General features: G+C 47.3%; 1 protein-coding gene across 5 annotated transcripts in view; it reads left to right on the forward strand.

Moving 5' to 3' along the window:
- Positions 1 to 24,264, forward strand: part of HRH2 (histamine receptor H2) — a 56,205-nt gene that overhangs the window by 24,399 nt on the left and 7,542 nt on the right. For 2 of the 5 annotated variants that reach the window (XM_054691253.1, XM_037499587.2), the window contains one exon: positions 17,000 to 19,246. The exons of 1 other annotated variant lie outside the window; for it this stretch is intronic. In XM_054691253.1, coding sequence (XP_054547228.1) covers positions 17,000 to 17,192 — 193 coding nt within the window. In that variant the 3' untranslated portion in view covers positions 17,193 to 19,246. Of the gene's footprint in view, positions 1 to 4,126; positions 4,182 to 16,999; positions 19,247 to 24,264 lie in introns of those variants that run through there. 2 more of the 5 variants (XM_054691254.1, XM_037499588.1) reach the window with 2 other exon arrangements.

The following is a 24,264-nucleotide window of genomic DNA, read 5'->3' on the forward strand; positions in this document are numbered from 1 at the left end:
AGGTTGGGGATAAAGTTGGAGGACTTCACATGAGGGTGAAAAAGTCAGAAATGGATTTTCCCACTGAGGCTGCCAGAGCTATGGGGGTCTCTTGTGGCCCTTCCTAAGTTTGGCACCTAGCTTCCCTGATAGCCAATAGTGAGTCCTTCTTGCTCTCAGGATGGAAACAAAACCAAGATTGACCTGACCAAGAGTCCTTAACATTGCTGAGGGGAGGGGGCATTGCCCTGAACTAAGAAATCCTAAGAGACTCACCTGCCTACCCTTGAGGGAGAGGACAGGGTGAGTCCAGCGAGACTCCAGGAGACAGTGTGGCCACACTGGCCTGTCCTCCCTTCCCTGTGGCCACCCAGCAGCCACCTTCCCCGCAGGATGCACTGTCTTCCCCTTCCTGATTCCTCCTTGCTTCCCAGGACAGACTAGCCTGCCTCTTCTGGGACCCAGCCCCCAGCCCCTTCACTTCTGTTCCGCTGGGCCTACTTAGTAACCCCCATTACTGGATATAACTGACATTCTTTGTCAGCGCTGCTGTTAATAAAAGACTATGCATTTGGTCACTGAAAACAACACAAATTTATTCTCTTATCATTCCAGAGGTCAGGAGTCGGGCTGCTTCTTTCTGGAAGTTTCCAAGGAGAATCTGTTTCCTTTCCCAAAGTCTGAAGGCTGTCCTCATTCCTTGGCTCGTGATGTTAGCATGCAACCAAGGGGTACTCAGGGACACCCCCCAAAAACACTTGCACTCTCTAAAGGAATCCATGTGCACAAAGGCAAAGCAACCTTAGTGTGAAAGTTAATAGAATTACTAGAAAAGAGAAAAAGAATACTCCTAAAAAGTTTCACAATAAAACCCCCCAAATTACCCATCCCCTCATAGATAAATGCTCAGCCAAACAGGGTCAGCTTAAAGCGGAGCTGCTGAAGCCCCAAAGCTTGGCACAGGCCTAAGGCACCTCCCAGGAGGGAACTGTAGACAGGGCTCTGCAGCAGGCCCAGAAAGCTGGCACCAAGGAGATGCCATATCAAGGTAACAGCTGCCGTTGTCAGCCTCCCCACGTGTCTCTTCCAAATGTCTCTACTCGTCTCGCCTCCACATGTCTCCTTCCATGTCTCCTTCTCAGTAGTACCAGGGTGCAAATCAGGCAGCAAAAACAAGAGCTCACTCTTCTTGGCCTTCATCTTCTTCCTTTTAGAGCCCGCCTGCCTTCCGTGTTATCTAACTCCACCTGGCGTGCAGTTCTGCCCATCATTAAGTGGGGTGGGGAACATACCTCTCCCTTTTACGGAGATGTCTCTCTAACAATGCCCCCCATCTCTTGTCTCCACCATCATATCCCCTTCTCTGTATCTATACCAGACCTCTCTTTGCCTCACCCTTTATAAGGCTCTGTGCTGACATTTAGAGCCCATCAGGAAAGTCCAGCATGTCTCCTTATCCCAAATTCCTGAATCATTTTGCATCACTTTTGTCCCACCATGCCCAGGCCCACACCCATCCCTTTCAGCTCCCAGCCAAACAAAGCACTTAGAGCTGGTTCATTCACAAGCACTCAATCTATGTGCTACATTGGTTGGGGCGTGGCAGTGAGCAAAGTAAAGAGCCTCCTCCTTGGGGGATGTTCTTCTAGGGCAGTGGTTCTCAAAGTGTAGGCCCCACCAGCAGCAGGCTTCTGGGAGCAAAGTAGCCATGCCAGGAGACACAGCCTTGTCTGTGGTAGAGCAGGGTTCTGGCCCAAACCTTTCTGACCCTCGCAAACCTAGGCTCTTTCCATATTGAAATGAATACTGCCCGGACCGGAGTTTAAAGCCAGATTCTGTGCTAGTCCCATAGATAGTAGGTGGGAAAACTAGGCACTGGGAGGCCTACAACCTGAGAGCCACTGCAAGCTAGGAAAGGGCTGGGAATAGAAGAACCCTGTGCATCTGGACCCACCCTGGGCTCTTGGGCCCCTTCCTCACACTCTCACTTACTCTGGGGAGCTCCCAAGGCGGGAAATAATATTCCTAAGAACCAACTATCTTACTTCCTCATTCCTGTAGAGCCCCTGCACCCAGCATTGGAGGTTGGAGTCAGAGTTCCAGAAAGACCTCTGGAGAAGAGTTTTTAAAGGAGGCAGGCAGGGTGCGGCAAGGTTCCCCCTACGCCTCTGACCAGCTATCTCCCCAAGGGGCCTCTGGCAGCATTCTGCCTGTCTTTGCTCTCCTACCTCTGCAGCTAGAGAGAGCATTTCCAAATTAAATGGGATGATGGCCGCCCTTCTGAGTGCCCTTATAATAAAATACTAAGTTCTGAACCGCCCAGCTCCTACCTCTGCCCTAACCCCCTCTAACCCCTCCCCAGGTCAAGAATCACCAGACAAGACTATATCTTCTTATCCCAACCTGCTTGCTTAGTGTGTGTGAGCTCCCAAGCAACCCAGGGGTATGTTGCTCACTGCTCTCTCCTTAACGCCTAGCACTGCGCCTGGCACAGGCCAGGCCCTGTAAGATTTGCTGAGTAAACAAATGATTGAATGAATGCATGAATGGGTAAATGTTTCATTCTAGGTCCCTAGATGTGAATAGTAGCACCCCACTCTTGAGATCTGGAAACCAAGTATCAACGAGGGAAGTTCCTGAACAGAGGGAACCCAGAAACTCCAGGTCCCCTCTTCTAGTGGATCATTCAGTGACGCTCCCTCCACTGAGTGGGTCAGGGGCAGACCTCGCCATAGAATCCAGCTCTGAGTCACAGTCTTGGGCTGGGGAAAAAGCCCAGAGCAGGAAAGCAGACCCTGCCCTGGCTATCGCTGCTGCAGAACTGCGTGTCAGCTTGCCCAAGAGGACATTTTTGGAACTTGTGCCAAATAATGCAGAAAGTGAGCTTCCGGGTGGAGGTGGGAATCCAGAGTTCCCAACAACCTGGACTTAGCCCATCGTATCTCCACGGTGTCCTGGTTTGGCCAGAAGTCGGGGCCTTTGAGGGGAGGGCTGACTTTATCTTTTGGTCCAAGTCCTGTAAGAAGGAGGAGCCGCCAACCAACCTGCATCCTTCTCAGGAAGGAACTGCTGGTCAGAAAGTTTTGATAACTTACCCCTTAAGGAGCCCAAAATTGTTTCTTATATGGGAACCTGAAAGAGTCTGCCTTTGCCATGCTAACTGCAGCATCTTGTAACGGCCTCGTGAATACTCTTTGCAGAGGTGCCCAGGACTGTCCCCTGGGTGGTGGGACCCTGCTGGCCGCCCTGTCACCTCTGCCCTCTCTGCCTGGCGGTCACATCCCAAGGCTGTTGGGGTGTTCTTCAGCCCCAGTGTGGAAATTCAGTACCTCCTACTGCTAATGGGTTGGGGGTGCTGGGCAGTCTTTGGGCAGTAGAAACTGCAGTTTCCTGACCCATGAACTTTAGGACATTACCACGCTTGCCTTGCAGAGTGGCAAGAATAAAATGGAGTAAGGACTAAGGGCATTCAGTATAATTCCTGGCATGTGGCAGGTCCTTTAACATGAATTTTTATTTGTCACCATCCGTATCTCTCTCTGTCCTTTCATTATGGCTTTTCTTTCATTTTCCACCTTTCTTTGAGACCATGTGATTTAATTCACCCCATTCACTATTCACAATTCATTATTTTTTTTTATCACCAACATCAGTTTTAGAGCATTTTCAACACTCCCAATGCAAACCCTGTATCCTTTTGACACCACCTCCCAACCCTGCATTTCCCAGGCCACAAGGAACTCAAAGCTACTTTCTGTCCCCATAGATGTGCCAGCTCGGGTTGCTCAGACAGTATGCGCTGCCTCGTCACTGCCCTCCCACCTCACATCACGCTGCCACCTTCTTTCTTTCCTGCCTTTCTTCCCTTCTGTCTTGTGTTTTCTCCCTCTCCCCTCCTTCCTTCCCCTTCCTGCCATCCCTGCTCCCATTTCTCCATCACCTAGGGCTTGGGTTTTATGGCAATTCTTGCTTCTTTGTTGCTCCCCCCCCACCAGGGAGAACACCAGGGACACGTGCATCCCTGCCGCCTGCCCAGGTGGGTTCAGAACACCCCCTTTCTGGCCTGCACCCCCATTTCTGCACAACTGCAGGGCAGACCTGATGGCTACAACAAGAAGCTAATTCTTTTCATCTTCTGTCTCTTCAGAGAGTTTGGGGAGTGAGACCCTTCCACCCCTGGAGAGGAAGTCAGGGGAAGGAGAACAGAGGGAAAGGAGGTGGGAAGCCTTTTACAACCTCAAAAGTCAAGGAGGATAAATGTGACCCCCCAGGAGTCACTTGAAAGGTAGAGAACTCCTCCTTTCCCCCCCGTGATAGTGTCTTTAAAGCCAGCTAGAGCCCCCCCCACCACCACCACCACCCGCCCTTTCCCTCTGGCTTCTTTTGACCCCTGCCCATGCTTTTTCCCACCTTCATATCTGGCTCCTCTGGCAAAGATCTAAGGGACATGCTTGGGGGGCTGCCTTCCCAGCATCTGTGATGAGAATGGAAGGGTAACTTTGCCTTTGGGGCCAGTACTAGGACCTTTTTATCCAAAGGAAAATGGGGTGCACACTAGAAGAACTAGAAGACACCCTCCAGGGATCCGGTCCCAGGGCACATGGGACCGTGTGCAAGCAGAGGAGGTGTGCACTTCAGCCCCGATGCCCTGTTTGGGGGACAAACTTATGGAGACCCGGCACACCCCAGACCCCATGGGAGGCGGCATGGCATCGGGGAAGGGGGGTTGGCAAATCTTTCCTGCAAAGGACCAAAGAGTAAAAGTTTGCTGCCCATGTGCTCTCTGATGAAAATACTCAACCGAGCCCTTACAGCATGAAAGTGACCTTGGACAATTCTGAGATGACTCAGGGTGGCCGGTCCTTAAAACTGTATTTATTTAAAGTTTATTTAGAGCTTATTTATTTATATAATGCTTTTAGTGTCCCTAAAATCTTTATTTATGGAGACTGAAATTTGATATGGTCTCCAGTCACGAATGTTATTCTGTTCTTTTTTGCTTTTTCAACCATTTCACTAAAAACAGGTGGTGGGGTGGATATGACTGCAGGTTCTCATTTGCCAACCTCTGGGGTAGGGGAAAGAAATGGGCACCAATTCCAGCCCTAGTACTGCTGGCTGTGTGACTTTGGGCAGGTGGCTCACCCTCTCTGAGTCTCAACTAGCTTCTATGTGAAATGGGGGTAAATATGCTTCCCTATGAGGTTGTGATAAGGGTTAGCACCAATTTATGCAAAATGCCTGGCTCAAAGTAGATGCTTCGTGAGTGGTAGGTTTTCCTTTCTTTTTTAATTCCATGGTCCCTCTGCAAACGAGCAGCTGAGATATTTAGGGCAGATTTTGCAGGCCCATCTCTCAGCTGTGCCACTGAATAGCCCAAGTCAGACCCTGACCCTGAGCCTGGTGTCCCTCCTCTGAAAACGGGGGGCTTGGAGCAGTCTCAAGGGACCATTCCAAGACTAATTATATATAAATATCTAACAAGGGAGAGAAATTATGCCAAACCTCCAACTGTGTTTGTGTCAAGAATCTTCTGGCGAGGGCGGTGGAGAACATGTTTTTCATACTAATGAATCTCTTTGAGTCTGTGGAGGCAAATTCAGTAAAATGTGTCCTTGTCACGACCTGAGAAGTGAGTGCAGGGACCAGGGGCAGATGGGGGCACAGATGGGCTACCCAGAGAGTTGGGCCTGGCAGACAGGACCTGTGTTTCTCACTGCCTCTGCCACTGACTGGCTGTGTGGCCTTAAGAAAATCATGTCCCTCTCTGAGCTCCAATTTCCTCATCTGTCAAAGAGAGTTAAGACTTGTGGTTGCTGTCAGTGCCCCTGGAGAATGACAAGGCTCTGCTTCGGGGTGACACTGGTACTGATGAAGCCCACAGAAGCTGTTTATGGCAGTGTTGGGGGACAGGTGTGCCTGTACCCACTGGGCATGTAGGATGTCCACAGCCTCTGAGGCTGTCCCCGGGCATGAGGACCATCTCCCCAGCCCAGAGGTGGGAAGAAGGAAGCGGTGGGGGGATTTGTCCCAACTGCCAACAAGAAGCAGATGACTCTGTGAAGCAATGGAGGGCCTGCTTCTCCATACTCAGTGGTGCAGAAGGTTCCAGCAGAGAGGGAGGGCACCAGAGGCCCGTGGAGAAGTTCATGCCCTTTCCATCCCAGGGCTGAGCACGTGCCATCGTCCAGGTCACCCCAGGCAGACATTCGGGATGGGCGGCAGGGCAGTCCCAGAGGATTCCATGCTTCCCCTTACCCCACTGACTAGGGAGACCCAGGATATTTAAAAATACTTCATTATTGTTGAAATGCAACATTAAAATTGAAAGTCAAAGGAAGCCCTACTCCCGTTGCTGCCTTACGCTATCCCTGCAGTCAGCTCTGTCCAGCCTTCCTGTCTTTGGTGAGCGGGTGCAGTCTTAACATCACAGCAACAAGGAGTCTTAACACCATGGTAACTCTTGCACCCTTGAGTTCAGTAGTGTGATTTCCTGGGCGCAGACTCTTCCTGGTTCATTCATTCACTCAGCTGTCCCTGTGCCCCTTCCCAGAAGATGAGGGGTGGAGGTACGAGGGAGGATACACAGGTGATGTGTGTGGAAAGGGGGATGCCTGGTTGCTATGGGGACCAGTCTGAGAAATCATGGAAAGGCGAGACCCCTGAAAGGAAAGTAGGAATTTTCTAAGCTGAGAGCAGAGGTCCAGGAGAGCCATTGTAGCCAAGGGACTGCGTATGCGGAGCTGGGATGTTTGGAAGCATCTGGGGGGGCGGTGGCCATCTAGTGCCTGGTCCCTTGAGCGGCTCTGCAGCTCTTTGCCCTGGGGTTTGCGGCTTGGGCAGGGTGAGGGAGGGGCAGGGGCACTTGGGCAATCATTTTCTTCTCTAGAACTCTTGATGCCTATCTGAGAAGTGGGGTAGATCATGACAGCACCTCCCTCCCCAGACTGGGGACAGGATCAAGGGCATCAAATTGTGTGTCTGGACAGAAGCTTCCAGCACAGCACCCACATGTAAAAGTCTTTGTTTTTTCTACTCAGGGAGCCTGTAAGCCACCATTTTACACAAGGTGGGAAAACATGCATTTTCCAGCCCAGGGGTGCTCAGTCGCTCTAGTCTAGTCTGGAATCGGTGACTCCCCGAAGTTGAACGCAGTCAATATAAGATTCTCTTACTCACCAACACCCTCTTTCCCTCCAGGGTAAACTAGGTTCCTGCAGGCTGTCTGGCCCTTGGGCATGCCCTGGATCTCTATTGTAGTTCTAAGCAGCACCGCCCACCTCTGAGGCTTGCCTTCTGTCCCATGTCACTCAGGCCTTCAGACTTCTCCATCCGCAGCTCCTGAGCCACACCTGGGCCCCGGAGACACAGCTGGCCTTCTCCTGGGCCCCCCCGACACTGCCCAGGGCCAGCCACATCCTCTCACAGGCTGTGGCCTCTGCTTCAGACTCCTGACATTCCTAGGACTCCCCAGGAGGCAGGCCCCAAGGCCCAGCTACATGCTAGGGATCACTATTGGTCCAGGGAGCTTTTAGGAACCTCCTGTATAGCCCATGGGAGCAGAGAAATTGGCGTACAGGGGCTGCATGAAGCCTCCTCACTTCTATTTCTGTCTTCCTGAAGGACATCTTCCTTGGCCTGGCTTCCAGCCCCTATACTTTCAGAATCCCACATTCATCCTCCAGTGACCCCCACCTCACCTCCAATCAGTGTTTTGACTCTAAGGGAGGGAGTAGGAGCAGAGCCTACTTTACCCCTAATTCTCAGGCTCCTGCCCCCACCCCAGGTGGTTCCTCCTCTTCTTTGGATGGTCGGAAACTACCCTCATGGGGATCTTGAAAATCAGGTCCTTTCCCTCTCTCACCACTGTTCTGTTTGGGGCTTAAGAAATCATCTCTGCCCTTATCTCAGCAGCTGCCTGAGTGGTGGGGGGGCAGTGCTAGCGATGGGAACAAACAAGGGTAAGAATCCATAACAACTCCTCAATATCTCAAAATAGTATCCTCTCCTGCCCTGCCTGAAAGGTACCACATAAGACACATTGGCCCACATTCAACAATCAACTTCCTGGAGCCACTAACAACCGCCACTGCTCTGGGAACAGGGGAGCCTGGTGAAGTCAGATTGCCCAGGTGCTGCCTGACCTTGGAGATGTTACCTAACCTCCTCATGTCTCAGTCTCTTCATCTGTAGAATGGGAAGATTATTAGCACCCACTTCAAGTGATTGTTGTGAGAATGTGAGGAGAGGGCCTCCCTGATGGCGCAAGGGGTTAGGGCGCAACCTATGAAGCAATCCACAGCCACTGCAGCACGAGTTCAATCCCCAGCTGGCCAGGGAGGTGACCCACATGGCGCAGCAGACCTCTCCTGGCTCGCCCACTGCTCCCCTCAGCAGTGTATTTCAATCTGCCTGTTCTGCTCCCCATTCTGTCTCTGGTGGATCCTCCCACCCCGCCATGCCTCTGGCCTGTACCCCAGTTCTTGTATATATGGATAAATAAATAAATCTTTTAAAAAAATAAAAAAGAATGTGAGGAGAAAATCTACAGGCTGGAGGACGGCATCTGGCACATGGAGAGCTCCCCATGAATGTAGGCCCGTGGCAGTGCGCTGTGGGGGAGGCCTGATCATCAGGAGCTTTGCGATTGGCTGAAATGTTGCCTTATTTTGGGTTTTGCTGTGGTCTCCACATTTGTGGGGTTTTTTGCTTTTTGTTTATGTTTCTTGTTATTTTAAGTAACCCTAAGATGAACATCTTCATGCAAAGAACATTTTGTTTCTTTCCAGTTGTTTCCCTAGAAACTGCATTTCTGGAATCAGACTTACTGGTCAAAGGAGAGGGATATTTTAGGCCTTTTGTGACAATTGGCCTAATTGTTTCCTAGACAGGCTGTGGTGGCTTCCCTGGTGCAGCCACACCTGCAGGTGCCATTTCCCCGAACCCATGTAGAAGAGTCCTGCAGGTGTGTGAGAAGAGGACTGGGGCAGAGGGTGTTAACAATGAGGAAACATCGGCATGTATTGGGTGCTGAGGATCTGGGAAAAGGGGAAAAGGCCCGTTGAGGGGGCCAAGGAGGCACCATCAGAGAGGTTGACTCTGTCCTAGATCCAGGCCATGAGCCATTCAGTCCCACAGAAAGAGACAGGCATGGTCATGCACAGAGCAGGGCCCAGGATGCAGCACCCAACAGGCCTGGATGACCTGGGACAGCCGGAGCCTTGGAGTATGAGGCAATGCTCAGCATCCAAGAGTGTTCCTTCCAGTATTGGAAGGGGGAGGGGGCAGCAAGGTGTCTCTAGCTTAGAAGTTGGGTCCCTTTGGCCTTGCTCAAGGCTCTACCATTTATTTTCTGTGAACCCCTGGGCCAGTGACTGGAGCTCCTTGGGCCCAATCTCCCTCATCTTAGTGCTAAGAATACAATGAACACCTCCTGTATCACATGGAGGTTGTAGAAGCTCAGTGTTAAGTGCCCCCGTCATGGGCGCTCACTTCATTGTCGTATTCTGCAATCCCAGTTGAGCAGCAGGATGGGGATGATATGGAGACAGGGGAGGGTGCTCCCCACACCTTCTGTGCTCCTTTAAGCAACAAGCCCAACATACTGTAACATGTCCAGCAGCCCTTGCTGGCTGTATGACCTTGAACAAGTTTCCTGACCTCTCTGTGGGTGGGTATGAATGAGCTGACTCCCAGGCCTGGCGTGCAGGAGGAGCTCTGTGCAGTGCTGTCATCTGGCCACTGTCAGGCTTCAGAGCACAGGTTTTGGACCTAGCAGACGTGGCATGGAGCCCTGTTGTTCCACCCACCACTTGTAGGAACTTGACCAGATCACTTACCACGGGGGCCAGTCCCCACATTTGTAAAGATGCGAGTGGTGAGCCCCACCTGGCAAAGCCAAGCACATAGTAGGGACTCACTGTTGGCCCACAGTAGGACTAAGGCAATAAAAAAAGACACCCATGAAAACTGCTCAGACCTGCCCTACAGCCCCGGCTCTCATGAGGGTGGGTACTTGGTCCTCCATAGAAGGGCATACTTCTTCCAAGGCCCCTTCCCAGGTTCTCACTGCCATGGCAGGGACAATCTCACTCACACATGTGGTTGTAAGATCTGGGAGAAGAGTCCATCCTGACCACAAGCTGAGACCAGATCGTTCTTTGGTCAATTCCTGATACTCTGCTGCTGAGCCCTGGCAGCCCTCCTGTGCCTGCGAGGGTGCGTGCACTCCTCCCTCAGAACTGCCTAGTTCTGGCTACCAAATCCCTTCCTGCTCTCTTCTCCCACTGCATCCCAGGCTTCGTCAACTCCATCTGAACTTGACCACTCCCTGTTCTCAGAGCACAGCTGCCTTCCCCTCCGCCCCATCGTGATATTCAATTCCTACTCCTTGCCTCAGGCCCAACTCCAAGGCCTCCTGCTCCATGGAGCCTTCCCTGATTGGCAAGATCAGAACTGGCTTCTCTGCTACATAGTCTAGCCCTTGCACACATACTCAACTCAGATGTGTGCCCCACAATGCACACTTAGCACTGTACTCATATGTCCACCACACCCCTGAGTTACTTGAGGTCGGTGACCCTGCCCTGACTGTCCCTATATCTGTCATTTTCACTCTGGGTCCCCCCTTCCTGCCCCAGGAAGGGGCGTGCCACAGTGAGAAGGGAGTGCACTCAGGAGTCAACCCTGAGGGTTCAAATTTAAGCTTTGCTACTCAGTGACCTCAGGGTATAACTAACCCAGCCAGAGCCTTGGTTTCCTGGTCAGTGAAATGGGGCTACTTGTCCTTGTCTTATAGTGCCATTGGGAGAGCTAACTAGAATAAGGATGCAAAAAACCCCCCTTGGGACCCAGCGTGTGAGAGCTCAGTTAATGCCAGTCATTTATTCATTCGCCTGCACAATTCACAGATGCCCACAATGTGCCAGGCTGCATGGAACTGCTGAGTCACACCAACCCCTCCCTAAATTGTGCTTCCAGTCTGTTCCAGGCTTCGACCTGGCAGTATCAGGGATGTGTGGCCTGGGAGGCCCCTAATCAAAATCTCTTTAATGAGCCTAAAGTTCCTTGACCCTCACCGTCTATTTTCCCTTGTTGTGGAGAAAAAATTAAAAAGAGATTAACAGTATATGACTGTTACCTATTGATCTCAACGAAGCCCCAGCAAGCCCTGGAATGCCTTTTTTGGGATAAATTTCACCTTATTTAGCATGCAATGACAGGATGTGTTTGTAGGATTCCTGCCCATCTCGCTCCCATTGACTTGCTCTTGCCCTTGCTACTAATGACAAGAGCTGCACCTCACGGTTTGAACCCCAACCAGAGACTTGGAAACAGGGTAAAAGATAAAAAACCCATGGCTGCCTTTCGTCTGGGAGATATATAAGTAGGCTGATGCTTAGCAGAAGTGAGTGTCTCAGCAGAGGAGCAGCAGGAGCCGGGAGAAAGTCAGTAATCCTCAGAGCCAGCTTCCCAGAATAGGTAATACTTGAACAGAATCTTGAAGCAGAAATAGAAGCTGAACAGCAAAAAATAAAGGAATTTCAAGCCATGTGAACAACAAAGGCACAGATCAAAGAAAGTGAAGTAACTAATGTGGCATGTTCATGAAGTGGTTCTGTGTGATAATGTGTACTAGAAGGAGCAGGGGCTCTGAAAAGGGAACTGGAATTCAAATCCTTATGACAGTCTTGTGAGGTTGCTATTATATTAACTGATTTCACAGATGAGAAAACAGAGGTTGCGAGGGGTCCTCGGCAAGAAGCCGCAGACACAACAGCACTGAAGCAGGGTCCTGACCCCTGGTGGCTGAACATATTATAACACTCACGATGTGAAAAGGTGAGATTCAGATTCTAACGTTTATTTAGGGATATTATTAATTAGGACACGGTTAACTGCCAGTAGCAGTTAGGAGAGGCTTAGATTGGCAGAGGCAGGGAATTGGCGCATAGGATGGAAGAGACCAAGAGGCAATTCAAGCATGACTGGATCCAAATGCACAAATGTCATCTGAAATTTGTTTTTCTCCAGCTTTCAACTCAATTTCACACTGTGTTGATTCCCAATTGCAGCTAGAGTCTCCCCTTGGTGCCACTGGCAGCTCCAAGCTTATATCTTACCATCTTAGTAGCCCCAATGGAAAAGAGTTCCCTTTCCTACTAATCCAACAAAAAGTTTCACACTTGAGTTTCATTGGCTGGATTGGGCCATGTGTCTATCCCTGAGCCAACTGTCATGAACCAGACCTGGAGCAGGGCAAAGAATTAGAGGTCAGCTCTCCCCAGCCCCGCCTTCCCCCCCACCACCCCGCGCTTGAACACAGTATGGAGATGGTTGCATCCCAACGGAGATTCAAAGTGCTGTTGCCAAGAGAAGGGGGGTTGATGATGGGATGGTGAACATGACAAGTATCACGATATTTGTACTCTCCTAGAATCCATCAATATCCCCTAGTTTCAGTGCCAGGGCTCAGGCCAAAGATGGGCCCAGGGGCCCCAAGGGGGGGTCTGTAAATATTAAACCTACTAGTATCTCTAGATATGTGTAGTGCAATGCAGTCTGCACTGAATGGGAATCCAGCTGAACGTCCCATTACAACTTACAGTTGTCATGAACAGCAATTGCTAAGTAAATGAGTCTTTGGGCCACTAGGTTTTATTAAGTTAAATGTGCCTGTTAAATTGTTTTATAGAAGGTAGAAATTCCATATGTCAAGGGGGAAAAAGAATGAGGAAAAGGTCAATCTAATACAAAAGAAGAAAGAGTGGGGCAGCTATAAAACAGAAAATCACATTGAAGAAATTAGTCACAGTATGTCAGTAAATACAGGACATGGAAATGGAATAAATGGGTAATTTTTAAAAAGATAGATTTTATTTTTTAAATCCAAACAAATATTTTCTTACAAATGAATAGACTTAAGGAAAAAATGTTGAAAGTATGAGGAAGGAAAAATAAGACATACTGGGCAAATGCTAACTGAAAGATTTGGGTAGCTATGTTAACAGCAGATAAAATGAAATTTAAGTAATATGTTTTACTAAAGATAAAGATAGCTATGTTTTGAAAAAAAGATTTGATTCACAACAAAGATTATGATTTTAAATTTGTATGTACCAGATAACCTAACTTCTAAAACATGTAAAGTAAAATTTACAAAACTACCAAGAGAAATTAATAATTAATATCCTAAATAAGCAGCATTAAAAATGAGGAGGCCTGCAAACCTGGCACCAAGGGTATGACCCCACAGTCTGTGGTCATGTCCACCAGCCCCCTGCCTGCTGCCACCCTGGGCCCAGGGAAAGGTGCTGCTGTCCAGACACTGTGCACTTGGGCATAAATTCAGTTAATAACAGAAAATGTTACTGGATCACTGGGAGTCAGCAGCTTTGCACAGGGACAAGTTGTTTACTGTAATCTGCTTGAAGTTGGAATAAAAGTGAACAAACCAGATGAGTTTGGTACTTTGGAAAGTGTGAAAGCTGCTAGTGACCTCTGTTCTCTATCAGAAGTAACTGAAATGAATGAATTCTTGCAGAAAATCCAGGACATGTCAATAAATCTTGTTCTAAGGATTGATTGATCAAGATGATTCTGAGTAATCCTTTTAGAACTAGGTGAACTAATGAATGAAGAAGCTATGAGAAATATATACTCTATTGAGAAATGAAAATGGAACTCTCTAAAAAAAATAGTATGAAACAACTTAATCTAACATAGTTGTCTTAAATTAGTGGATAAAAGGTTTTAAATAGCAATGCTTAGCAATATTTCCAGTGGAAAAAGAAACTATCTTGCAACAATGCTGCTGAAAGAAACACCCCTTAACTTTCTAATGATTACAGATGGACATAATATGCATCTTTTGCACAATATCCTATTACTTTTAGAGTAGACTCCAATTATAATGAGAATTCCTTCAGTTATATGGTAAGAACTAGCTATAAAAATTATGTAATTTAAGGATACCATTGTGACCTTAGGTCTTATATAATATTGTAACTTGCTTGCATACATTCCTGGGTCAAAATTCTTAATTATCTTTCATTGGAAATAAATGACAGTGGAAAAAAGTTTTTGTTAGTTATATAGTATCAGATGAACAATAGTGTCTTAATTTTGCTCTACACTGCCTTTGCTGGTGCTATTTTTATACACTGAAACAATAGTCTTGCAGGAAAATAAACAGTTTAAAATAAAACATTCAACTTCATTTGAAAGAATTAAAATGAAGAGGGTATTACTATAGATGTCATAGATATTAAGAAAACTAATAAGATTATAATCAATTTTATGCCTAAAACATGGGAAAGCACAGATGCAGTGAACAAATTCCTAGTAAAACAGAACTTGCCAAAACTGACTTGGGAAGAAATAGAAAACCCAAATGCTCATATAATCACTAAAAATAAGTGCAACGAATGAAATACTAATAGGAATTGGGTTTGCAAAGAAATTCTACCTAACACTCAAGGGAAAGATCTTTCCAGGCCAGTCTCTCAGAGGAGAGACCAAGCAAATGAGCTCACTGCAGAGTAGATTCAAAAACAAGTAGGAGAAGGAAAATGTTAATAACAGGAAACAACTCAGATGTCCATCCACAGGTGAAGAGATAAGTGAATTAGTGTATTCACATAATGGAACACTTTGCAGTGGTGAAAATGAACTGCAGGCACATGCATCAGCACAGTTTGATCTCAAACTGTTAGACACCAATAAAAAAAAAAGCTCTGAAGAAACAAAACCTAGTTCCATTTATATAAAAATGAAATGCTGGCAGAATACCATGACATATTCTTTAGGGAGGCATAAGTTTTTGCTAAATCAAGTCAGGTATTAGTAAGGTTCTAGTTCTTTAACCAAGAGGGGGTTACACTATCCATTTTAAAATTCTTTAATATTCTTTAAATCATGTGTATTTGTTTTCTACAAAGTCTCTTTGGATGTATGATGTATCTCAATGAAAAATGTCTAATCACAGAATCAACGTGTAACAAAAAAATATATCTGAGTGGAGGTAGTTACTTGAGATGATTTTCTTTATTTTGTTGATCTCTGTTGAATGTTTTACTACAAACACAATATTTCCATAATATTTTGAGTGATTTTTAAACCCTTTAGCCTAGAGATAAAACTTCTCTCCAATAATTTCACTGAAAGTCACTTTATCAGAGCCATCACTGTCTGGATTGTTAATCCAAGGGTAGATACCTACCTGCCTGTTTGGTCAAATATGTACACTGCTGGCAAGAAGGACCGAGGCCTCTAAAGTTACAAGGGTATGACCTTCAGGTCTAGGGAAGGGTGAGTGTTCTCCAGAAGGAAGTCAAAACCACAGGGAGACCTCAGGCCACACAGGGCTGCCAGCATTGGCTAAGCTGGGACCTACCAAGCATGGAAATAAGCTTGGGGTTGACTGTGGCTGTTGACTACAGGACCTTGTTCACAAAGTCCTGCAAAGTCGGGCACCCAAATTCACAGCTGAAAGTGGAAAGGAGAAGCATCATACTCCTCCCTCTCCCTGCGTGTAAGGTAGAAGCAACACTGAGTTTGATTCCCATGGTGTCCAAGTGATTTGAACACATGATAACTAGACGTCATGGGACATCCAGAGGAACTGTGATGAGACCCAGGGCCAAGTGCCAGGTGGCACCCATGTTGAAATTGAACAAGGACAGCTATCAATCCAGATGGATTTGTAGCAAGAAACTAGCATCTGTGGCCATAGACAGAGCTGATGTCAGATCCTGTCCTACTCTGGTGCTACAGAGACCCCAGCAGTCTCTAGGGACACCAGGCAATGCTCAGCTTCCCCTGTGTTTGAACCAAGTGTGAGCTGGGAGGGACCAGGCACTCCCCAAAACACAGTCACTTGCAAATACACCTCCGTATCCAACCCAGGGCCCTCTTCCACCTGCATTATGTGTGCTTAAATCTCTACATCAACCTGCTGTTTATATCATCACCAAACATGAGAATGCAGTATCACTTGTGGAAAAGGGAAAGTACTCTTGAACATAGATTTAATCACATGAAACCATGTCATCCAAGTTTGCCCAGATACAACTCTCCTTCAAAGTTGGAGCCTGCCCCTGCCTTCTCTTTAAAAGACACAGCTACAGATATTGGATGCTTTTTAAAAGCATAGGAGCACCAGACTGAGCATCCTTTCACTGAATGAGGCTTGAAATAAAAAAGTTGAAGGAACTCTTTATCATTGAACATTACTAAGCAAAAAGCAAGTCTGCCAGTCATCCCTCGGGGGCAGTGGTGCAAAATGGTATGCCCCAGAGTGAGGCACAGCCTCTTCCTTCTGAAAACGGGTGTCAAATATTTTGTTAAAAACTTTCCTGCCCAGTTTTTAGCTAGCTGAGCTTTAGTGACCAAGCCTTCAATCAGATTGACTTGACATTAAATGAGGCATTAAATGAGAACCTACTAAGTGTCAGCCACAATTGCAAGGCTTTGAAGGGGGTGGAGTGAAACACCTTGCCTTCAGGAAAGAGGTATGTTCACAGCTGATTGTAATGCAAGGTTGACTAAATCTTTGTGTCTTTGTTTCCCAACCTTCCCACAGCCCTGCAAGGCATGCTTTAGATGCTTGGGAATTGTTTCATTAAGATTCAGAAATCTCACACATTCGTTAAGTTCCTACTATGAGCCAGGCAACATATGGGATAATTTTAGACTATTTTATTACACTCAATCCTTTCAAGAATTAGAAAGGTGGTTATTTTTATATCTATTTGAGGTTCAGAGAGGTTAAGTCATTTGACCAAAGGCACACAATAGGTTAGAAGCTTACTTGGGAATTGGAGGGCATCTCCCAAATGTTTCCCCTTGTGGGTTGAGGGAAGAAGCCGCTGTTGCACATGGGAGGCTCCCCTGCCCCATCCCGCCCCATCTTTCTCAGTTCTGGCTGGCTTAGATGAAGCAAAGACCAGAGGTAGTCCCTGGCCCCCAAGGCCTTCCCTAGAGGTCACCTCAGCCCTGACCTGTGCTTGTGTCTCCTCAGGAAGCCAGCATTGTCTTGCACCGTGTGCTCCAGCAACCTTCTGAGCTGCTACAAGAGCCTGTGGGGGCTTAGGTTCCACCACAGAAACATGGGAGCCCCCTCAGAGGAGCAGCCAGGGGAGCCAGCGTGGGAGGAAGCGCTGAGGACACCACCCCAGGAAGTGGTGAGGACACTGCCCTCCGAGGCTGTCTAGACCCAGCCCGAGGACACTGAAGATATGCTCCCAGGCATCAAGATTTGACTCCTGGAGCCACTAAGGAGGCAGCGGTCCCCAGAGTGACAGAGGATGCACCCTAGCCTGAGTCCAGGGTCCTCCAGAGCACAAAGCAGGTGTGGGATTCTCGGGTCTAGAGGATCATGGTGAAACACCCTGTTCTAGCTTAACGTTCCTAGACAGATGCTCAGGACTCCCCAGAGCCCGGGTCTGCCGAATTCCATGGTTCAAAGTTCATGTTGATGCTGACCCTGAGACAGGAGCAGAGACAGCAGGTCACGAGAGGGTGTGTGTGTGTGTGTGTGTGTGTGTGTGTGTGTGTGTGTCTATAGCTTCTTGCCTCCTCGTGGGCTCTGCAGGATGAAGGAAAGGAAAGGAAGAGGGGGCAGAGGATGGAAGGGAATTAGCCTTTAATAAACACCTACTGTGTACCAGGAATTCCACCTGCATGAGCTCACCTAACCCTCATCACAACCTTTGTGGTAAGGACCCCAGTCCCAACTTTACAGAGGTGGAAACTAGGCTGAAAGAATACCGAAGACCATTCAGTTAGAAAGTGTGTCTGGCACAGAGAAGGCCCTGGAAAAATAGTTGTTGAATTAATAAACAAACGAATGAATGAATGAACAGAAGGGAAGATGAGCGTAAAGCCAGTCTCAAGCCCATGCTCTTGACATGACACTACACTGCCTCCTCTCAGGTGAGAGGTCCAGATATTTCCTTGACCCAGACCACCCTCCTTTTACCAGGAGTCTGGGGAGGGGAGCCCTTCACGCTGCAGTATCGCCCTCTCTGGTGCTTTTAGTCAACGAGAGGTGTGGAGTAAACTTGCTGGGGAATGTGCTGGGTGTCAGGGAGGAGAGGTTGAGGCTTACATGGGGACTCAACAGACAACAGACAATAGCAGGGAGTTGACCCCACAGTGCCCTCTGCTGGAAGCATGACCTTGGGCACAGGAATCCCTCTGAGCAGCTCTTAACTACTCCATCCAAGGGGTGAGCACCCCTTTTCAATTTTCAGAGTTGTTGAAGACACCCAAGGTGATGGGGTAATAACTGCCCCCCAGAGAGACGAGGGTGTCCATGAACTGTCCTCTCTGACCACTGCCCTTCCCTGAGCCTACTCCCCCCTTGGGTCTTAAGACTCCCTCCTGGCTTCCCCTCCCAGCCCACCTATACCTTTCCAATCCCTCTTACACCTCTCCAGGGACATTTGGAGACATCGCTCCATATGGCCATCAGATATGGCCATGCCCCCAGGCTCGCTCCTGAGCCTTCTCTTCTCACTACAGTTCCTCTCCTTGTGTGAACTCCCCATCCCCACTGGCTTTCTTCTTTTTATTTGATTATCTCACAGCAACTTCAGCTACCAGGTCATGCACAGAGCTGTTTTCATGACTCAAAATGCCCTTCCCACCCTTTTGGCCATGAGATCTCAGCTGAAATATCTCCTCCTTGAGGAAGTCTTTCTTGACCCTCCCTATTAGGTCAGGGCCCCAGTACACACCCCCAGAATTATCTTTGGAAGTCAATGATATGGTAGTAATTAAGAATCATCTGTGTGATTCTCTGATCTCTCACTCTGTCTCCCCAACTCAGAAAGGCGTGGGTCCTGTTTCTGTTGATCTTTGTGTGCCTAGCCTTTAGGAGAGTATTTAGCACATAGTAGGAGTTCAAGGGAAGGTATGATTTGCCCTGATGGTACCTGATGCTCAGTTTCTTGACTGGCTTCCTTCTGGAAGCCCCAATTTCCTTGGTAGTCTTCCCAGAAATAGGAGGCCCATGGGTCTCTAGGTCACGGCCCAGTAGCTGGAGATATGAGACTGGTCTGGCTCCAACCCCAGGTGCCCATGCACCACTGGCTGCTGCAGGAGCCTCCTTCAAGTCTGTCCCAAGTTGCCCCTGCCCTTCTGAAATCTCCTAGAGCCTCTAGTGGCTGCAGAAGTGGGGCGTGTGCTGCCTAGAGAAGGAACATCTGTGGTGGGTCCCCAAATCCATGTTCCATGTTACCATCGTGTTCCAATAAAGCTATCAAAACAGATGCTGCTTCACAGTTTTATTTTTTCACTTCCTGGTAAGGAAATACTTCCCAAACTTCATAATGTGGTATCTTGATTTAGAAAAAGAGTTATGATAAAATGCTGGGGTTAAGGCCAACTTGGAAGCTGCCTTAAAAAGAAAAGAAGTTCAAGGAAAATTAGGTTTCCTCTTAAAATACCTTATTAGACAGGAGGGGTGGGCTGGTAGGAAGAATCAGTCTTCATTGTGCCCACTTGGTGAGCCAGGTACCTGGTAGGTGCCCGGCACGTGTTTGTGGAATGAAACCTTTCTGCAGTTGTCAAATTCAGAGATGCCTTTGTTAAGTGGGAGAAAATGACATCTTTGAAATGGAAAGCTTGTCAATCCAGGATACTCAAAATAGAGTAGATGGTGAGGTGCAAGAAACCAGGTCAAGAAAAAAATTATTGGTTTTGCGCAAGGAAAGAATCCCACAGGTACCAATGAAGAGTTTGGAAAGTAAAGGGAAGGTGCTAGCTAGAGTCAAGGTCACCACTTGGGAAAGGATGTCAGACATGAGCACAGCCCCTCAGAGGGAGAGGCTTACGAGGTTGCGGAATCCTGAACCTCTGGCCTCACAGCAGAACAGGTGAAGACACACCTTGATGAACCTCCACAGGAAGCAGAAAAGATATCACAAGTCATCACAATCAAAGCTTATGGGAACTGAGCTGCCCAAAATGCTCTTTTCTGCGGAAGAAAGACAAAATATGTGAAGGTAGATTCAGGAAAGATGAAAGCAGAGATAGAGACAATCGATGGCATTAGCAGTCCTGTGTAGATGGGGGAGATGACAGAAGAGTTTCCTCTGAGCTATACCCATAGCTGTGATTAATATGGGGGTACTTTTTATGCAACCAGAGAGGGCAGAAAGCCTTGGAGTCACAATGTCCAAAATCCTGTTCCAACAGGTTTAGATCCCACCAAGTGGAAGAGAAGCAAAACCCTCTCTAGGCAAAGGAGGGGTGGAGACCCTGGAGACTGGAAGAGGAGTTTCCACAGGGGCTGGTGATGGGACATCAGAGGCAGCTGCATTAGGGTTTTGATCTCACCCCGTAAGAAATGGGATGGCTTTGAATGGTCTTCATTAGGAGGGGGCCCAAATGACAAGATCTGTGTGTGAAAAGGTAATTCAGTCTCCAGTCTCAAAAATGGATTAGACTTGGGGTGGTGGGGAGGAGGTGACAGCTTGGACATGAGCAACCCCACTGCAGGGGATCAACTGTGAAAATCAACTGTCTCATTTTATCGGGTCTACCTCAGACTCTACTGCAGACCTCAGGGCTACGTGCTGGGAACCCAAGGGAATTAAACTCTTTTTTGTGCCCCACAGAGAGGGGTTTGCACCTCAATATCATCAGGGAGTCAGGGAAGGAACGGGAAAAGTTGGAAAGTGTAGTGTGTGGAACATGGAAGAACGTAGGTCATTCCGGCATTTAACCTTCGCGGACCACCCATCTAGTCCTCAGGACTAACTCTAGAGGAGAGCTTATGATCATCTTGGTCCATTTTAGAGATTCTTTCCAGATCATTCAAGCAGGAAATGATAGCCAAAGAGACACATCTTCCACCAGAATTCCCAAAGTCCATCAAGATTTCAAACATTCCAGTAAAAACTCAGACGTCCTGGTCACTAACAGCCTGAAGCATGACAGCAAGACACCCCCTTCATCTATCCAGCAACCCTATAAGGCTCATAATTTATTACTTTAAGGTCATTGCATATGTCAACACCACGTTCCCAACCTCCCGGTTCAGGTCACATAGTACAACATATTTCTCACGTCCCGAGATGCCACCATGGGAGGTGGAGCATTGGTCTGGCTGGACCAGAGCCCTCTTTCCTGGGCCACTGCCAAGGCCCTCTTGTGCCAGGAGGACCTGGCAGGATGCCCAAGAAAACAGGGTCCCAAGGGGATATACCATCTGGGCTGTGTGGCTCCCTGTCTGCTCTCAGCTAGCCCAGCACTGCTTCACCGACTCATTTCTTCCCCTGGGCCCTGCCAGGCAGAAGTTAGCATCCTGAGAACCAGGGCCTAAGGAGGATGTGACGAACCCGGAACTCAAAACCCAAGCAAGTGACACCGCTGGGATTCCAACCCAGAACTGCTGGTCTCCAAAGTCCAGGTCTTTTCACTCTCATTTCTACTATGAAATTAATTTTTAAAGTTTAAACAATGTAGAATACAATCTATTTTAGAAATTGTAATAATATATCTTTAAGGTTCAACCATATTAGCATGCAAAAAGTATCCTTCTTTATTTTTTTGGTTGTATTTTTTTCTTAATTGAAGTAGTGTTGGTTTACAACAATTCTGTAACTTAGGGGTATGGGTTCACACCTCTTCAAGTGTGTGTTACCACACTATGCCCACCACCCAAACACCATAATCCTCCAGCAAGTCCATTGGGCCCCCTCCCACCTTTATTTCCAGCCTTAATCCCCCACTATCCCTATAGCCTTAATTCTACAGTTAGATTTCTAGGGTTTGTTTTAGTTTCATTTTGTCTATTCCTTTGTTTCTTTATATTCCACATAAAAGTGAAATCATGCAGGATTTCTCTTTCTCCTTCTGATTTATTTCACTTAGCATAATATGTTCCAGGTCTACCATGTTGTCACAAATGGCAGGGTGTCATCATTTTTATAGCTGAATAGTATTCCCTTGTGTATATAGACCACAACTTAATCCACTTAGGTTATTTCCATCACTTGTCAACTGTAAATATTGCTGCAATCCTTCACTATTTTTAAACACACATTAGAAGGTATTCCATGGTATCAATAGCCATCAGGTCAATCAACCATGCATCCCTCTAGTCATGGACTTTTGAGTAGTTTCTAATTTTTAGTTATTTCAACAATAATATGCTGATCATCTGTCAATGTCTCCTCATACACATGTGGGTATCTTACTTATTAGGGTGAGTGTGCATGTGTGTGTGCATGCACATGTAGCACACACATAAGTATAATTCCAGCTATGCAATAGTCCTCCAGAAAGACATGGTTCATTCCAACGGCTGACAATGTCTCAAGGACACCCAGTTCCCCACAGCCCCGATATACCACCTGTGTCTTTCTACCGCACTGTGGTTTCTTTCCTCCCCTATAAGTTAGAACATCCCTCCTAGAGATGTTCCATCTGCAGTCAGGATGGAACAGGACATTTAGGCAGAAGAAATTCTCTGAGCTTCCCTTAGGCTCACCCCAGGTCTTCCACAAGCTCCTCCATCCCTGCCTTCTTCTGTGGAAGAAGTTGGCCTTGCCTAGATCAACCTGGCGAGAGGCTGTGCCTGTCCACAATGACTGCAGTAGGGCTGCATAACAAACATCCACCCAATCCCTCAACATGTGACAGTAAACACTTATTTAGCCCATGAACCTGTAGGTTAGTTAATCTGCTGGGGTGTTTTGGCTTTGCTCCCCATATGTCCCCTCCTCTCTTGGGGCCAACAGACCTGCCCAGTACAATATTCTTCTGGTGAACATGGCAGGGGGGACACAAGAACCAGCCCAGCAGCACACGGGTGTTTCAAGTTTCTGAGCATCTTGCCTGTGAATACATCATTAGTCAAAGCAAGTCCCATGGGCCGTCATGGATGGAGTGAGTAAACTGACAAGTCTATGGCTCCAAGGCACAGTAGTGGGGCAGGGTGCCCATCTAATCTACCACAGAGACAGAACATGGATAGGAATGGAAATCTGCATGACTCCAGAGCTCTGCCCAGAGCCCTCAGGACAGAGGGACAGCCCTCTGGAAATTTCCAGAGTTCTCTAAGTCACCCGATTCTCTGTATCATAGTTGCTTCCCATCTCCTACCTGCACCAATGTTTATTCAAAATCTTGGCCTGTAGCAAGATCTTTAAGACTCAAATCTGGGTCTTGGACCTGCCAGGTCAAAGTTCCTACAGTTCCCCCATCCTTGTGACTTTAAATGAGCAGGTGTAAGTATCCAAATTCTTTTGTTGCTTTGTTCTAAGTACTTTGTCAATATGATCTCACTGAATCTTTCAAAAAACTCTGTGAGTTCTGTATTTAGCCCTTTTTCCCCAGTCCCCTTAATTAATTACTCACACATGGTATTCAGATAGATAAATAGAATCATAGATAGATGGCAGACAGGTAGATAGATACATAGATAACAGATTGATCAATAATGTAGATAGATAATAGATGATAAAGATAAAGATAGATGATAGATCTTTGAAAAGGCACACCATTTGTAATGAGCCCCATATAGACAAAGCCAAAACTTTTTAAAGCCACACTTGACTAGAAGGCTTCCAGCAGACATGGAGTAGTGGAGAAGAGCCACAGAGAGAATGTGAATTGCTTTTTTCTTAACTAAAGTCTTTAGTTCAAGAGAGATCCAAAGTGCTCCCCTCACCCTCAAGAAGGGTCTTCAAGCTTCCCCTTTCTTCTATATCATGACCAGCACCCTGGATCAGGCCTTATTGTGGCTTTTTGGGATTCCTAACTAATATTCCAGTCCCTCCTTTTATAGGTCTGGCCATCTCAATTGTCCCCATATGCATCCCAGTACAAATGGATCACAGTGTCTACTGACTTGTCCTGCTGAGTAAATGTTACTTTACTTCCTAGTGCACCATCTTTCATAAAAATGGATAATTACAGCAACTCACAGTGCTGTTGGAAAGATTCAGTGAGATTGTGTTGGCAAAGTGCTTAGAACAATGCAATAAAAGAATTTGGACACTTATACCTGCTCAATAAAAGTCATAAGTAGCAAAAGTTATTGCTAAAACACAAATCATTCTAAACAATCTTCTTCTTAAGCACCTATGTGACTCCATCACTTATGGGCACCTGCTTGATCTGGGCCATGCTCCCATACGGATACAGGTTCTAGCCAGGTGATGGACAAACCCTGCTCTGAATGGCTATGCATTATTGATAAATCAGTTCTCAGCCTTCCATATGCCAAAACTTTGCAGGCTACCCTGTCCCCAAATGTGTGGTAAGCCCCCA

The sequence above is a fragment of the Talpa occidentalis genome, unplaced genomic scaffold, assembly GCF_014898055.3.
Source record: "Talpa occidentalis isolate TD23 unplaced genomic scaffold, MPIMG_talOcc4v2.1 talOcc4.9, whole genome shotgun sequence".
NCBI lineage: Eukaryota > Metazoa > Chordata > Mammalia > Eulipotyphla > Talpidae > Talpa > Talpa occidentalis.